Source organism: Mus pahari, chromosome 9 (genome assembly GCF_900095145.1).
Source record: "Mus pahari chromosome 9, PAHARI_EIJ_v1.1, whole genome shotgun sequence".
In the NCBI taxonomy this organism is placed as follows: Eukaryota; Metazoa; Chordata; class Mammalia; order Rodentia; family Muridae; genus Mus; species Mus pahari.
The window spans coordinates 86286079-86301694 of NC_034598.1; the positions used below are offsets into that span (position 1 = coordinate 86286079).

At 43.2% G+C, this 15616-nt stretch overlaps 1 protein-coding gene across 2 annotated transcripts in view; it reads left to right on the plus strand.

Moving 5' to 3' along the window:
* Window positions 1-15616, plus strand: part of Mybpc1 (myosin binding protein C, slow type) — an 85919-nt gene that overhangs the window by 19466 nt on the left and 50837 nt on the right. For both annotated transcript variants that reach the window (XM_029542389.1, XM_029542390.1), the window contains exons 2-7: window positions 494-529; window positions 4207-4248; window positions 10431-10469; window positions 11475-11510; window positions 13116-13229; window positions 14852-15000. In XM_029542389.1, coding sequence (XP_029398249.1) covers window positions 494-529; window positions 4207-4248; window positions 10431-10469; window positions 11475-11510; window positions 13116-13229; window positions 14852-15000 — 416 coding nt within the window. The remainder of the gene's footprint in view (window positions 1-493; window positions 530-4206; window positions 4249-10430; window positions 10470-11474; window positions 11511-13115; window positions 13230-14851; window positions 15001-15616) is intronic.

A 15616-nucleotide genomic window follows, 5' to 3' on the forward strand; every position in this document is an offset into this window, starting at 1 on the left:
CTGTCCTGGAACTCACTTTGTAGACCAGGCTGGCCTCGAACTCAGAAATCCACCTGCCTCTGCCTCCCGAGTGCTGGGATTAAAGGCGTGCGCCACCGCGCCCGGCGAAACAGAACTTTTGATAGTCCTAGTTGTCCTGGAACTCAGGGGATAGACCAAGGTGACAGTGAGCCCCGCTTCTCCTGCCTCTACCCGGAAAGGGCTGGGATTACAGGCTTGTTCCGCCCCTTCCGGTCTTGGATGAATAAACTGCGAGCATAGCCTGGATCTTCATCTCACCTCTGCTCCCTCCAGCATCACACTACCTCACCTAGGGGTAGAGGCTGTTTGGGTCCTTGGCTCCTGCCACACAAGACACAAGGCAGTGTGCCTGGGCTGCCTGACGCCACGCCGATCCTCTGTCGGCAAGCACACGGGAAGATGGCAGCGCGGGTGGAGCCCCGTTACTTATGAGAAGTGAGTCTAATGCTTCCATCGTTCTTTTCCTTTCTAGAAAATGAAGTGTCCGCCCCAGCCCCTCCCCCAGAAGGTAAGTTAAGCCATCGCCTCGTGTATTTGAGCTGCAGATGCTGAAGTCCATCCCAGCATGCTTTGGTCTCCGTGGATGCTGTGAGCTTTAACCTATTTTCTACTGCGGATGATGACAGGTGTGATCCGTTGATAACAAAAATAATCCACAGTGTGTTAACCCAATTTGAACAGCACTTCCTATGCATCATGGGATCACTTCCAAGTCCCTCTGTTAACGTAAGAGTTGCTGCTGGCTTCACGTTTCATATTGGTTAAGGCAAAACCTTGATGAAGCTCTCCCCGGTTTAGTAAAAGACAAAGTTACCATGTTTCCTGTCACGATGGAAAATGGATCCCATTTCAGCCTGAAGCTCAGCAGCTTCTCAACTTGGTCTATGTCACCATCAGACACCTTCAGGAACTGTTAAGGAAGTTTTCAGAAAGGTTTGGGATCCCTGCGGCACATCGTGGGATCCAATTTATTGAGTTGTTAGTATTCTCTTGCCTACCAGATTGGGCGGGGGGGGGGGGTGTGTGTGAATAAAGTAATTAAAAGTATCCAGTCAAATTCTTGATAGGGCTACACGCAGCCACAAGCATACAAAGTCTGCAGTACAAGTAGGAGGAGACCGGTGGCTTAAGGTAGAGAGATTGGGGCCAAGAGGACGATGAGCCAACCCAACTGATATGGTTGGCCCTTGGGAATCTTTGGTGTGTCTGCTCCTGCCAAGATGAAAGAAATCAAAAATCATGTGCACTGTCCCACAAGCCAGCCGGCCAGGCCAGAAAAACAAATTAAAATCACAACAACAACAGCAACCACCTCTTTGAAACCACCCTTCCTCCTTAAAGAGGCATCTGAGGAGCCGCTCGCTGAGCCTTTACCACATGCACAACTCCAGATGGCACCCTCACCCCGAGAAGGATACAGGGCTCTCTTCCAAGCCCTTGAAAGCCGAGAGACTCGCTGTACCAGACACAGCATGGAGTTCTAAATAGAAATAGCAGTTTCCTGTATTGCTGGTTTGCAGTCAAATTGAAAATAAAACACCGCCCGCAGAACAATGAGCCGACAGTCAGCGTCAGTGACTACACTGGCTTGTGTGCGCCTGTCCGTGCAGCACGCTGCGGGTTACTGGAATTGGCAGTGTGGTGTGGAGCCAGGCCGTGGGAGGCCACTGCTGACAAGTTCTGCTCAAGTCAAAGTAGAACTGAATAAGGCTTCATTTTCTAGTCCCCCTCCCCCTACCGCATCTCTCTCTTTCTCTCTCTCTCTCTCTCTCTCTCTCTCTCTCTCTCTCTCTCTCTCTCTGCTAGAAATTTATGAGAGGATTATTCAGCCTTTCCGTCCTGGAGATAGTTTGTCAGAGGGCAGATTGGAGACTCAAGCAGCTCATAGAAGACTCTTTGTCTAGCTAGGAACACCAGCCTAACTGAAAACCTTAAGCAGCAAGGAATACTGCTGGCTTTCCAAGTGACTGAACTGGGCTCGGTGCCCCTAGGAGGTCAAATGGGCAAGCTCCCGTTTTCAGATGTCCATCTTGAAGCCTCTGGAGACTTGTGACATTTTTCTTAGGATCTCCTTCTTCTTCTTCCGTGCTGTTTATTTCTTGTATGTAAAGCTTGCTTTGGCCCGTCCTGAGCACACTGAGAACCCAGAGGCCATGAAATATAAGCCTTTCCCTTCTGCTAGAGGTCAGATATTGTGCTAGGCCACTATAAATTATGTTTCTTTTATAGTGCCATATTTCGTATTTATTATACACTATTGAGCTACCATAGCTAAAATGCCTCCCCTCAAACTCCACTGAGATAGTCCTCAGCTAAGATCTGGCTCACTAGCTATGGAGACAGACTGACAGACAGACAGACAGACAGACAGACAGACAGACAGACAGACAGACAGGGCATGGAGAAAAGAACTCATGCTTGTCACGGTATTTAATGGTTTTTGTTTGGTTTTCTGGTTTTTGCTTGTTTGTTTGAAACAGGGTCTCCTGTATCTCAGGCTAGTCTTGAACTCATGCCCTTTTGGTTCAATAGAATTACCGTGTGGCACACATTGCCCACCATGCCCAGCTATGGTTAAAACAGTTACTTTAATGATTTATGTCTTACCTTTTTAATTTTTTAACTTTAAATGATTCTTTATGCGTTTCTCATCATACACCCCAGTCCCGCTCATCTCCCTATCCCCTCATATCCACCCTTCACCCTTGCAAACTACTCCTCAAAATAAAACACACACACACACACACACACACACACACACACACACACACGACCACCACCTCCACCACCACCACCAACAATCAAAGCATAGAAAACATTTCATCATAGAAGCCGTGGTACTTTAATTTTTTTTAAAGATTTATTTATTTATTTTATGTATGTGAGTACATTGTAGCTGTACAAATGGTTGTGAACTTTCATGTGGTTGTTGGGAATTGAATTTTAGGACCTCTGGTCGCTCCAGTCAGCCCTGTTCTCTCAGTCCCTGCTTGCTCCGGGCCAAAGATTTCTTTATTATTGTACATAAGTACACTGTAGCTGACTTCAGATGTACCAGGAGAAGGTGTCAGATCTCATTATGAGTGGTTGTGAGCCACCATGTGGTTGCTGGGATTTGAACTCAGGACTTTTGGAAGAGCAGTCAGTGCTCTTACCGGCTGAGCCATCTCTCCAGCCCACTTTAATGTTTACAGATGTATTTGTATGTGGGTATCTGTGTGAATGTACATGTACATGTATCTGGGTGCGGCAGAGGCCAGAGGAGGGACACAGTTACGGGCGATGTCGGCCACCTGACATAGGTGCTGGGATCCAAGCGCAGGCCCTCATGTTTGTTTGAACAGCAAGGTCTGCTGAGCCATCCCTCCAGCCCTAACAATTATTTCCTTACACACTCTACCTTCTTATCTCCAAACTCATGTGATTCTGAACAGAAAGAAATACAAGGCAGATGACATCAACTGACCAGATCTGACCTCACTGCCCTCATAACACATTTATTACCACCCAACCCAATCCAGAAGATCCCTGTGCCCACAAAAATAAATAAATAAATAAATAAATTTTAAAAAAAAATTGAAACTGCAAACATCTCACAACTGTTTTATACCTCGTTGTAACAGCCAGAAGCTAAGGTATTGGGACCCTTTACATGGGTCAATGTTCCTTAAAATGTCCCTGACTGACCCCTAAAACGAAGTGACCTTCAGGGTATACGGACCTGGTAGAGTCAGCTGTGTGTGTGTGGTTTTGTTTTGTCTTGTTTTGTTTTGTTTCTTTCGTTTCTTTCTTTGGTGGGAGACAGGGACTCTGTAGCCCTGGCTCTCCTAAAGTTTGCAGTTTGTAGAGCAGACTATCCTTGAACTCACAGAGATCCCCTACCTCCGACTTCTGGGTGCTGGGATTAAAAGAGTGTGCTGCCACACCTGGTCCTGGGTTAAGTGTATTTTTAACAAAATGTGTATTGCATGGTTTTGCATAGACATTTAAAACGATCACATTTATTAACTGGTTTGATTAAAGGTTAGAGTCTGAACTACAATTCCCAAACTCCCAATTAATATGCAGCGTAATGACTCTGTAGCATCATTAACATAATCATTTATTCTCTCCCTCTCCCTCCACTCATCACCTAATCAAGTGCTGTAAGACACTTTTAAAGATGTGCTTGTACTTTCCACACAGAACCAAATAAAGAGAAAGAGGCGGGAACCGCTCCAGCAAAAGGTGAGTGGGAGGGAGGGAGAGCTAGACTGAATTCATCAAAGCCAGAACAGGAAGGGGTCCTTCCGGGGACGCCATGTGACCCACGACATTTCCTCCACATTAGCTTTCATCTGTGTGGTTTCCCGTTCTTCTCGTTTGCAAGATCCAGTCAGCATAACCAAATGATGCTCTGGTGTGTGGCTGTCACACACGTTTCCAAACAAAGGAAAGTCACCACAAAACAATGTCACATCCAGTCAGGGAGAAGCCAGCGCTTGGTGAGTTGGTCATTTCTGAGTCCCACTGAACATCAGAGAAAAGCCGTTTGATCCTGGTTTGTTTTGGTTGCGAAAATCAGCTGATTTATCTAGATGTTTCAAAGAGGCTTGCCGGGCTTTGAGTCCTACGTGAACTAGTTCAGGTTTCACTGGCAACCGTGAAGACTTAACGACTCTTGAGTGCATACTCCTGGAGGTATGCTGATTTTAGACACCCGACATTTCAAACACTCAATCGACATCGTGCAGCTGCTTACTGAATTGAACATGCACTTATCGGCGTGATATTGACCCACGAGTTCTGCACTCTGAGGAGATAGTACAGTTTTGGAAAGGAAATAGTCGTTAACGTGTATTTCTCTGATTCCCTGTGGCTGAAGTCGTCATCGCGGGTCATCTCTTTCAGACTAAGGAGTAATAGCTTCCCATGGAGAGAAATTTTCTTGGAAATTGATGGGCACTTTTATACGTTTGCATCATCATTTTTTTGTTAACATTTATTTGAGTAATGAAGAATATGGTTTAAATTTCAGAATGATTGTTTTCTGAGTACAATAAGAATCTTTTCTTTCCTGAACGCACCTCAAAGCTTGTTAATTGTGTATTTGTTTCCTACGCATTAGCAACATCTTCCTTTCTTTCAGTACACTGGCTTCTCTTCAGATAATTTGAACTTACTCTCTTGTAAATGAACCCACAGTGTTAGCACATTGCACTTCGTCCTGACCTTCAGGAGTGCCCATGGACAGTACCATGGATGCTAATCCTGGCTACCTGGCCATAATTCAAGGCTATTTTCTTACAGAATGCAGACAGTGCAAACTCCTGGAAATCTTTCCATGATATGTGTTCAAGGCGATTTGAACGTCCTGGCTGAAGTTACTGTAACATTATTCTCAACAAGACCAACGGAGTATACCTCTGCTTCCTAATTTGGAAAGGTGCTTGGACTGACCTGTAAGGTTGAACCAACAGAGCAGATGATGTAATGCCAGACAGGCAAGCTGTCATGGTTTAAACAAAGCCTGGGCTTGAGCCTTAGCCTGCAAAGCTCATCCTCCTCTATTTGTATGCTTAAATACATTTTCTTTAAACTAAAAGCAACCAGTTGCCAGACAGTCCTTTACAGAAAACAAGTGTAATAAAAGAATAAGTCCAGATGATGGAATCTCTTCATTTCGTAGCACTTTTCTTCTTCTTGTGTTTATAGAAGTTGAAGATGTGACTACCTACAGTCACATGCCCAGGTTCACAAACTACCTGCTTTGTTTTTATTTTTGTTTTTAAAGAGTTACTCTTCACACTTGGCAAGCAAGTTGGTTTCCTATAAAAAGTGGTACTCATGCTTAAATGAGGAAGCCAAGGAAATGGTTTGATTTTATTCTCCGTCTTCTTTGACTACTGCCCATCTGCATCCAGGACAAGGAAGATTTCAAAGAAAATACCGAGCAATAAGCAAGGAACAGCCTGTAGGCTAACAGGGACTGCACGCTGCACACCTCCCTCCAGTGTTAACTAGCAAGTCTTCCTCCATTTGCTCCATCCTACTCTTGGTCTTTTAAAAACATTTTTTTTTTAAACTCTCCAACTCTGGTTTCAGTCATTTGACAGCTTGCCCCTGACCATCTGGCTCATTTCCACCTTTTGGTCTCCCTCCTGATTTTTCTTGGACCCGTTGCCTCCGTCATTTACGGTTGTCTCTAGTTAGTCACGTATTAATGGTTGACCCCTTTCCCTAACCAGCTGCTTGCCTTTCGATGGTCAGGCCCGGTGTCTTAACACCTCTTTGGTCTCCTCATCTCCGTTCCTGGTGGCATCTGTCACGGAGGCTCACATGACAACCTCCCAATAAGTACTTGCCGAGTGAATCAACAGTTGAATTTCCACACTGGCTCGCCCACTGACCATACCAACAGTGTCCATTTGGATAAAGTTTTATTCCTATTTCTCACTTGCTGGGCAAGCTGCAGACAGACAGTTGATAAGGGTAATACAGAACAACTTGCTCAAAGCTTCCAAATATGGAAATTAGTTCTGAACTTACCCTGCTATCTTTTATTACTATGTCCTCTCATCCTCTGAACAGTTAAAATATATTCGATAATTAAGTTCTAAGGCTATCCCTATTAACAATATTTTGCTGTCCTGCTGCACTGCTTACACAAGGTTCAGGCATATCATCCATACAGATAACACTGAAAACAAAGAAAAAAATTTAAAAGATTAATTTTGACTAAATTATTCTGGGACAACTTCAAATTTTTCTGGGGAAAGAAATTCCTTTTTTGTAGTCAAGGAGAGTTGCTTGGTCTTCACATTAACCTTATAACTGGGATGTTAGCTATATCTGCCAACTTCTTCAAACGAATTAGGAGTTCCTGAGTTAATCACAGTGGTGCACACCTATAAACCTAGCACTTGAGGGGCTGAAGTAGGAAAACTGGGTTCCAGGCCAACCAGGGCTAAGAAGTAAGACCCTATATCCAAAAATGTTTTAAATATCCTATTAGTTCAGTTTGTGTGTGTTACACACACATATAAAACAGGAAGCTTGGTTAAAATAATTACTGTTCCTTTTGATTTTTTTTCCAGAAAAATGCTTGCTTTTTGTAGTTGTAAAGAAAATAAAAATGTATTTACCTTTCCCAGGAATTAACATTAAGCTGTCATAAAAAAAATAAATCTCTGGAATAGCTTAAGTAGAAGTCTTTCCTTCTGGCACGATTGTGACTGGCACATGAGGAAATGAGTCAGCAGATATTCCAAGCTACTCTCCTGACAGATGCAATTTCTTTAAAGAACCATTAACTCATTTTCTTCATTTGGGTTTTTTTATGCCTACAATAACAACACCCCGATGCTTTTTACTCACTTGTTTAAATGTATTTAAGCAATTTACCTTTAGATATTGTTTTAGTAATGGTTTAATTGCTGTGAAGAGACACAGCAGCCCTTATAAAGGAAACCATTTAATTAGGGCTGGCTTACAGTTTCAGAGGTTTAGTCCATTATCATCATGGTGGGGAAACTTGGAAGCTTGCAAACAGACATGGTGCTGGAGGAGCCGAGAGTTCTATATCTTGATCCACAGGCAGCTGAAGGAGACTGTGTACCACACTGGGGATAGCTTGAACATAATATGAGACTTCAAAACCCACCCCCACACTGACACACTTCCTCCAGCAAGGCCACACCTACTCCAGCAAGGCCACACCTCCTAATAATGCCACTCCCTATGGACCAAGCACTCCTATTCAAATTACCATAGGCATCTAATACCATAGCTTCACGAAAATGGACTTTGCTAAGAAACTAGCGTCATTGTATTTTCCAATTCACCTATTAGAAGATATAACATTGACCTAATAGGTTTGGAGGGGGAAAATGTATTAAATATACATATTTGTGATAAGATGAATACTGATTTTTTTTGTAAGCATCAAATGTAAAGGTATATGATGTTTTAAACAGTGTAAGTTAGTCAAGTGACCTAAAATATGATGAATTAATGTTAGCTGCTATTGCTGTCTTCCAATATTTTATTGTTGCTGTTGTGATTCTGGACATGATTGCCCTACTTGAAACATTCATGAATTTGCCTAAATCAGACAAGACATATCAGTATGTAGTTGATGTCTGTTATGAACCATGTATATTTTATATGCTTTCCATCTTCATTCTAAAGCCTCAACATTTCTTGGAGGTTTACATTGCCCGTGACTTTTTATATTAACAGGCAATTTATAGTCAACTCCAGGAAGCCTAGCACAGTGGCACTCACTCACCTTCAAACTCTGCACTTGGGAGGCAAAAGCAAGGTGGATCACTTTGAGTTCAAGGACATCCTGGTAGAAATAATTGTATGCCCAACAAAGCCTGAAAGGTTGAAACTGTGTCCTCCAGGCTCTGGGATGGCCGTGATTGACAGCAGGATTACATACAACCCGGAGGACTCATGTGCACCTCACTGAGACCCTAGGTTGTGAGTGTGATTGAATCCTCTCCTCTGACCTCTTCCTGGGAAATTTCAGTTGGCTAGCCAGCATTGTCATAACTCTACAACTGCTATTTTCCCATAACCTAGTGCTAATCAAGGTCTGCTTTGTTAGATTGCCCTTCTGTGCAACTAGGGGACACAGCCTGCTGCCCGTAGATTCTATCTTCAAATACGTTGTATTCTAGCAAACCAAATAGGAAATGGAATTTTCATCAAGATCATCACTTTCAAGGAGAGAGAACGGTAGTGTGACTTCCATATTACAGTGTTTCTTTTGTCTTTTTTTTTTTTTTGATTCTCTCATATAAATGGCATTGAATGTCACAGAACCTAAAAGGTTCACATAGTTTCTTCCTAGCAACAGAATCTGCCTTTCATGGTAGGTAAGATAAAAGTTAAAGTTTTCTTTTTCACCCAATTCAATTGAGCTCAACCAGACCAGCATTTGAGAGTTTAAGGTCAGATTTTCAACATCCAGGGTCCATCATAGAGATGAGGACTAGTAAGCCCGGGTCTCAGGAGGCTGAGGGAGAAGGCCTTCTAGCTAAAGGCTCGTGAGTTCCAGGCCAGCTCTCTTCTTATAGCTCAGAGGTAGCTATCGATGTGCAGTTTTTGGAATGCTAACGAGTATTCCAGGGGAAGAGAATTTGGGGAAGAGAATTCCAGAGGGGAAAGAGTTTAAGAGGTGCATTGTCTCATGTCCACTCCTGGTGCACCTGGACTCACCAAGGGCTTCCACATGGGTACCAGTGAACATGAAAAAAACCAACACAATAAAATGTAAATGTTCAGTACATCATTTTCCAACCCTCTCCGATCACTTAAAGTCTTCCACTGAGCAAGACCAAGTTTTATACCCAGGTGACTCTCCTCCTGAGCTTTGAAGTGATAAACACTAGGGTGTCTCTATGACTATGTTATAATATTTTGTTTAAAGAAATTGTAAGATTTATCCTTGGTTGAAAGTAATGTAGAGTCACTAAAATAGTATTTGTTGTAAATATTTGAGTCGATCACACCAAAGCCCACCTTTTCAGTAATTTTTAAACTGCTTGGAGTAAACATTCTGTGTGCGTGGATCTTCTGTATATTATGTGTGAGGTCATCTAAGGTCCTCTGAGGTCCTATTTTGAAAAGTGTACAATGTATATTATTTATTCAAACCCAAGCCTGCATGCTTTGGGAAGGAAGGGTCAGAGCTTCCAATACTAGCAGCTGCCTCTTTAAGCATGCAAAGCATGCATGTTGCTATACAGATATGTTGGAGAGGGGCACACTTCAGTGTGCCTCTGAGCATTTAAGTACTACACAACACATTTGAGGATTTATAAATTTGCATGAGTAATTTTTGAGTCACGTAGTACTGGAAGGACAAATACAATCTTAGGGAAATGGCTGTGAAGTTATGAAGATGAAGATCACTAAACTTAATAAAATGGATTAATTTATATTCATCAACTTGAATTTTGGTTTCTTACATACAGACTGGAAGCTCTGGGGTTCGCTGGGTGGAAACAAGCTCTCAAATAGACCCTAAAAGCTTGTGTGTCAGGGTCTAAATGAATATGATATATGAATAACGTCTGCCATTGATTTCAGCTATGAAATAAAAAAAAAAAAAAACAACTTGGAAACCCCCTCCATAATTTTCCCACTGACTTACAGTCACAAAAACTCTGGCATAGTTCCATTTAAAAAAAAAAAAAATCTACGTTTTTCATTTGAATTATCCAGCTCTCGCACCGGTTTTTGTGTTCTCCTTCTGTTTGGTTGGGGTTACAGGCAGGTGCGAAGTCTCCCATGGTTCTTCACTCTGCAGTTGAAAACGCTCTGTGCAGCCTATCTCTTCTTTTCCAGACGCCTCTTCCCCAGGTTACTTGGATGAAGCTCTTCCCTCCCTGACCTTTTCCTCTCCTTTCTTGTTTCAGAGGAAGATGAGGTCTCTCCGCCGAGTGCCCTGCCCCCAGGTTAGGATGATTCCCCGGCCCAACTCTGAACTCATTAATTCATTGACCTATGGTAGCAGCAAAGACTCGGGGGAGCAAGAGGGGAGACATTGGCTTTAATGATGATTTCCGTGTGAAACTCCTGAAAGGGAAAATTTTCTAGCCAGGTGTGGTGGTGCATACCCGTGATCCCAGTACTGGGAAGACTTGAGCCAGGAGGATCTTAAGGCCAGACCAGCATGGGCTACAGAGTGAGTTCAAGACCAGCCTGAGTCACATGGTGACACTGTAATGAAAGAAAGAAAGAAAGAGAGAGAGAGAGAGAGAGAGAGAGAGAGAGAAGGAAGAAAGGAAGAAGGAAGGAAGAAAGAGAGGAAGGAAGGAAGGAAGGAAGGAAGGAAGGAAGGAAGGAAGGAAGGAAGAAAGGAAGGAAGGAAGGAGGAAGGAAGGAAGAAAAAGACAGAGGAAGGAAGAAAGAGAGGAAGAAAGAGAGGAAGGAAGGGAGAGAGGGAAGGAGGGGGAGGGAGGGAGGGAGGGAGGAAGGAAGGAAGGGAGAGAAAGAGAGAGGGGAAGGAAGGGAGAAAGAGAGAGGGAGGAAGGAAGGAAGGAATAGAGAAAGAGAGAGAAGGAAGAAAGGGAGAAAGAGAGAGAGACAAAGAAAGAAAGAAAGAAAGAAAGAAAGAAAGAAAGAAAGAAAGAAAGAAAGAAAGAAAGAAAGAAAGAAAGAAAGAAAGAAAGAAAGAAAGAAAATCTTGGATAAGATGATTTTAGGGATGAAAATGTTTATCATTCATTTTCATCTATATACCCCCTTATTTATATTTTAAAAATTGTATTATTGTCTTAAAGAGGGCAGATTCTTAACAGAGTCTTTCACAGTTGGGAGTCCACGCAAGCCAACTTGTAGTTTCTTTCCTCTAAAACACAAAGAGATAGGGTTTGGGGGGTGCCCCCAGAAGGTTGCAGCCACCCACTTTCCTCCTTCCTCTCCTCTCCTGCATCTTCCAAATCATGTTTTCCTTTCAGGTTTGGGTAGTCGGGCCCTGGAGAGAAAAGATTCAGGTGAGCAAGCACGACTCGACAAGGCACCGGGACCCCGAGCTTATACAAGCACTAATGACTCCTTCCTGGGGCTGTGTTGATTCTAATCCCTGTTTTATTCAGTTTGTAGCATTTACAGCAACCTTTCGTTACATTCCCCCACCTCCCTGTGTAAGAAAACTAATATGTTGAGAGACAATTAACTTTGCATGATACAATGCACAACATTCAAGAATCCAGCCACGTATTCCACAGACATATTTGATATATCATAATGTCATTTTTAACATTCAGCAAATAACCAGAGATCAGTCTTCCACTCCTGGGATGTGGGAAGTTATAATCTACATTTGTGTATAGTTGTAAGTATAATCGTTAGAAACATTTTCAAACACGTACTATGGGCTGTAACTATGATTCTAAAGTTATTTGATCATTCATTCATTTAATAATCTGGTCCCATCACTGGCTGCTGAAGAACCCGTCAGTGGCATGGGCACTGCACATATAGAGGTGGCACACCAAGAAAACGTCTTGTCTTTATATCCCTTACACAGATGACCACCACTCACTACTAGCAATAGCATCACAAACACAGTCAACTTTAACCTTAGCTCGGGAATTAAGAATGCATAAGCAAGTGACTACCTAGCTTAACCTCATCATGAGTAAGAATTCTTAGCGCTGAGCATGACTGACACAGGAAAAACTAAAACGATTAAATGTGGACTTCCCTTCTTTTTGTGAACCATGAACAAGTACGGAGTTGTTGACATGTGCGTCCCCCGCTGCCCCCCTCCCCCTGAGTTATCAAGTTCCAACAATGGAACTCTGCCTGCACTTGGCTCCTAGAAGGAATGTCACCACAGTCCCCCGGCTACCTACCCTCCACACTCCCCCACTGGAGTTAACTGCTGGCCCCTGTCGACTTTGCATTTTCTTGCAGACTAGAAAACACAAAACAAGCTTCTCTTTCAGCTTGTCTCTCTTTATGGGGAAGCTCCGACCGGTTTCTTCTCCTCTCTCTCTCCTTTTTGGTTTGTTTGGTTTGGGTTTTGTACTTTTCTTCCTTACAGGGCAATTCCATTCATTGTTCTTTACATCTGTCCCTGCAGGTCATGACCCTGTAACTTACTCTCCTCTATGTAATTTCCCACTGAGCACAGCAGGGAACCTAGAAGTGGGAAGCCAGGCTTGGTTCTCTGACCTAGGGGCAGTTTACCTCTAAAGTGACCCACTCTTTGGTTCCTCCAGATTCTGTTGTATGGATTTGGCCTTAGAGTCAGCCATCAGGAGTGACACCTCCATTGCTGTGTGAATTTCACTGCCTCTGTCTAGATAGTGGGGAACAGGGAGAATACCAAGAACAGTGAACAATGTACCTACCAAGTTTTACTATTCCAGGAATTAGAAAATGTTCCTTTGTCTGCCCGTGGAAGACCCTTCCTGTAAGAATGAGAATCTGACCCTCTCCACTGGTGGTTGGCGGGGACAAGGGAATGCTGTCATTTTATCTAGGTTTATTGAACAAGACCAAGACTCAGCATGAAGGAGAACCGCAAACAGGTAAGTGAGCCTGAGGAGCCCCTGGCCCTGAAATGACCCTTGCCTTCCTTTCCTCTCCAGAATGGTCCCTTGGTGAGTCACCTGCTGGCGGGGAGGAGCAGGACAAACAGAATGCTAACTCCCAGCTGTCCACCCTGTTTGTTGAAAAACCTCAAACTGGTTCGGTGAAAGTTGGTGAGTATTGGCCTGGAATCCTCCCCGTTTCCACATATCACAAAGTAAGTCACTTTAATGTGAGACTTCTGTAACCATGAGAACATTCTCCATATTCATGCCATCCCAAAATATTTTCAGTACCCCCAGGAGATCTAGCATCCCATTACTCCACACTCCCTCCCCCACTCCCTAATCCTAGTCTTCCCCCCCCCCCGCCCCTGCACTACCCCACCAAGGAAAACCTACCCTGTTTATTTTATACAAATGGAATAATTATGCACATGGCCTGCTACATTTGGATTCTTTTGATTAGCATAACATTTCTGAGGTGCACACCTGTTGTACTATCAGTATTCCTTGTTAGGATTTAGCAATAGTCTATTGTACACAAATTCTATTCAATGTATTTTATAACCCTGGAAGATGGCTGGTAGTTATTGTAGTAATTCTTAGCAAAAAGAAGCTCAGTATCTGGACCCTAGAGCCAACCTGAGTGGGTCTAATGTGTTGGTTCTGTTTCTTGCTAGTGGGGCAGAACATTTGGCCTCGTTACACCTCAGTTTCTTCTTGTGTAAAGTGAGAATTAAGTAAGGAAACCTGTCCCTGAACTCTAAGAGTGGTGTCTGCTGTCACCAAGACAGGACTCACTCCAGAAGGTGCTTGGGGTGGCCACACCTCTGTACATGCACTAGGTGAGCTATTCAGTGTGAGAAAAGGGAAGCTGGCCAGAAAGATGTTACAGATGTGGAAATTTTTATTCAGAAATGTTCATTACATACCTATCAGGTTGTCCCAGAGACAGTATACCATGTGAATCCACATAAATTATAGACTAAAAACAGGAATAGACAGGAGTTAACCAAACAGATAACCACATGGTCACATGCTGTGAAGGAAATAAACAGAGCACAGAGATAGGAGAGAGCTGAGGAGCTTCCTCAAGCCTAGTGTACAAGCAGAAATGTTGGCTCCTTGTATGTTCTTGTAAGATACTGAGATACTGGGCCACTGGCCAAGGTGCTTCTGATGTCCCTAGGGCCTAATCAGTGACTCCATTGTCACTTCACTGTTTACCACAGTCACAACCCTGTAATTACAGGCATCCTGTCCTCTTGAATAATACAGATCTGTATTTCTTTTTTTTTATTCCACATAAATGCAAGTCCACATATAAAGATTTCATTCCACCCATTTCTTCATTCCTTCTTTTCTGATTCAAAATTTTCAAGTGGACTGGGGCTATAGTCAAGCAGTTGTCTAGCATGCACAAGCTTCAGGGTTCAATTCTCAGTGAAATTGTGTGTGTGTGTGTGTGTGTGTGTGTGTTACTGAGTATATATTATTTTATGTTATATATATTACTTAGTAAAAATTATAGAGACAGACATACATGCATACATATATGCACACACACACACACACACACACACACACACACACACACTTCCAAAGTGGATCAGATGGTCTTTCCTGAGACGTCAAGGATACTTGCCCCCAGAAGCCTGGTGCTCCATCGTGCCATTGTGAACCCGTAAGCCCTGCTCTGTACAGAGAAGACCTGCATCAACTCCTTTCAGCCAAATGCAAGACAAATAGCAGCTTCTAAATCCCAGATTAAATCCTTTGTGCTTTTTCTCTAGGTGCAAACATCACCTTTGTAGCCAAAGTTAGGGCTGAAGATCTTCTTAGAAAACCCACTGTCAAATGGTTCAAGGGGAAATGGATGGATCTGGCCAGCAAAGCCGGGAAGCACCTGCAGCTGAAGGAGACCTTTGAGAGGCAAACTCGGGTATGGTCCTGAACCCCTGGCTCATCCCTTCTGTCAGGGTAGAAAGATATTTCAGGCTCCTGCATGATTTTTTCCCCCCAAGGAATACATTTCCATTCACCCCCCCCCCCCAGATATCAGACGTTGACATCAAAGACAACGTCCTCAAAGAAAAGATCCCGTCCAAGTCCGACTTGGTGAACCATTGAATCCACTGGGGTTATTTCTAGGAGCATGACAAGGTGTTAGCTACAACATCATGAGAAAATCAGGAGCTACATCATGAAAAGCCTTGCCCCAGTGTGGGCAATGATTCATGAAAGCTATATCACCTAACTCTTCCAACTTAACGGACAGCATCACCGCTGCATATTGCCCTCTCCCTCGGGAACTGTTTACTGGTTGTGTAACCACAGGGAGGGGCCTTGTGAACCTTACAGGTTTTACAAGCTTTGTGAGTCTCCCCATTCCCTCCATGAGGGAATTTTAAGAAGGCATCATCTTAAATAAATAAAATATCCAATAAAAAATAAAAAGAAAATAAAAGCAAAACAGGAAAAAGAAAGAAGAAGAAGAAGAAGAAGAAGAAGAAGAAGAAGAAGAAGAAGAAGAAGAAGAAGAAGAAGAAGAAGAAGAA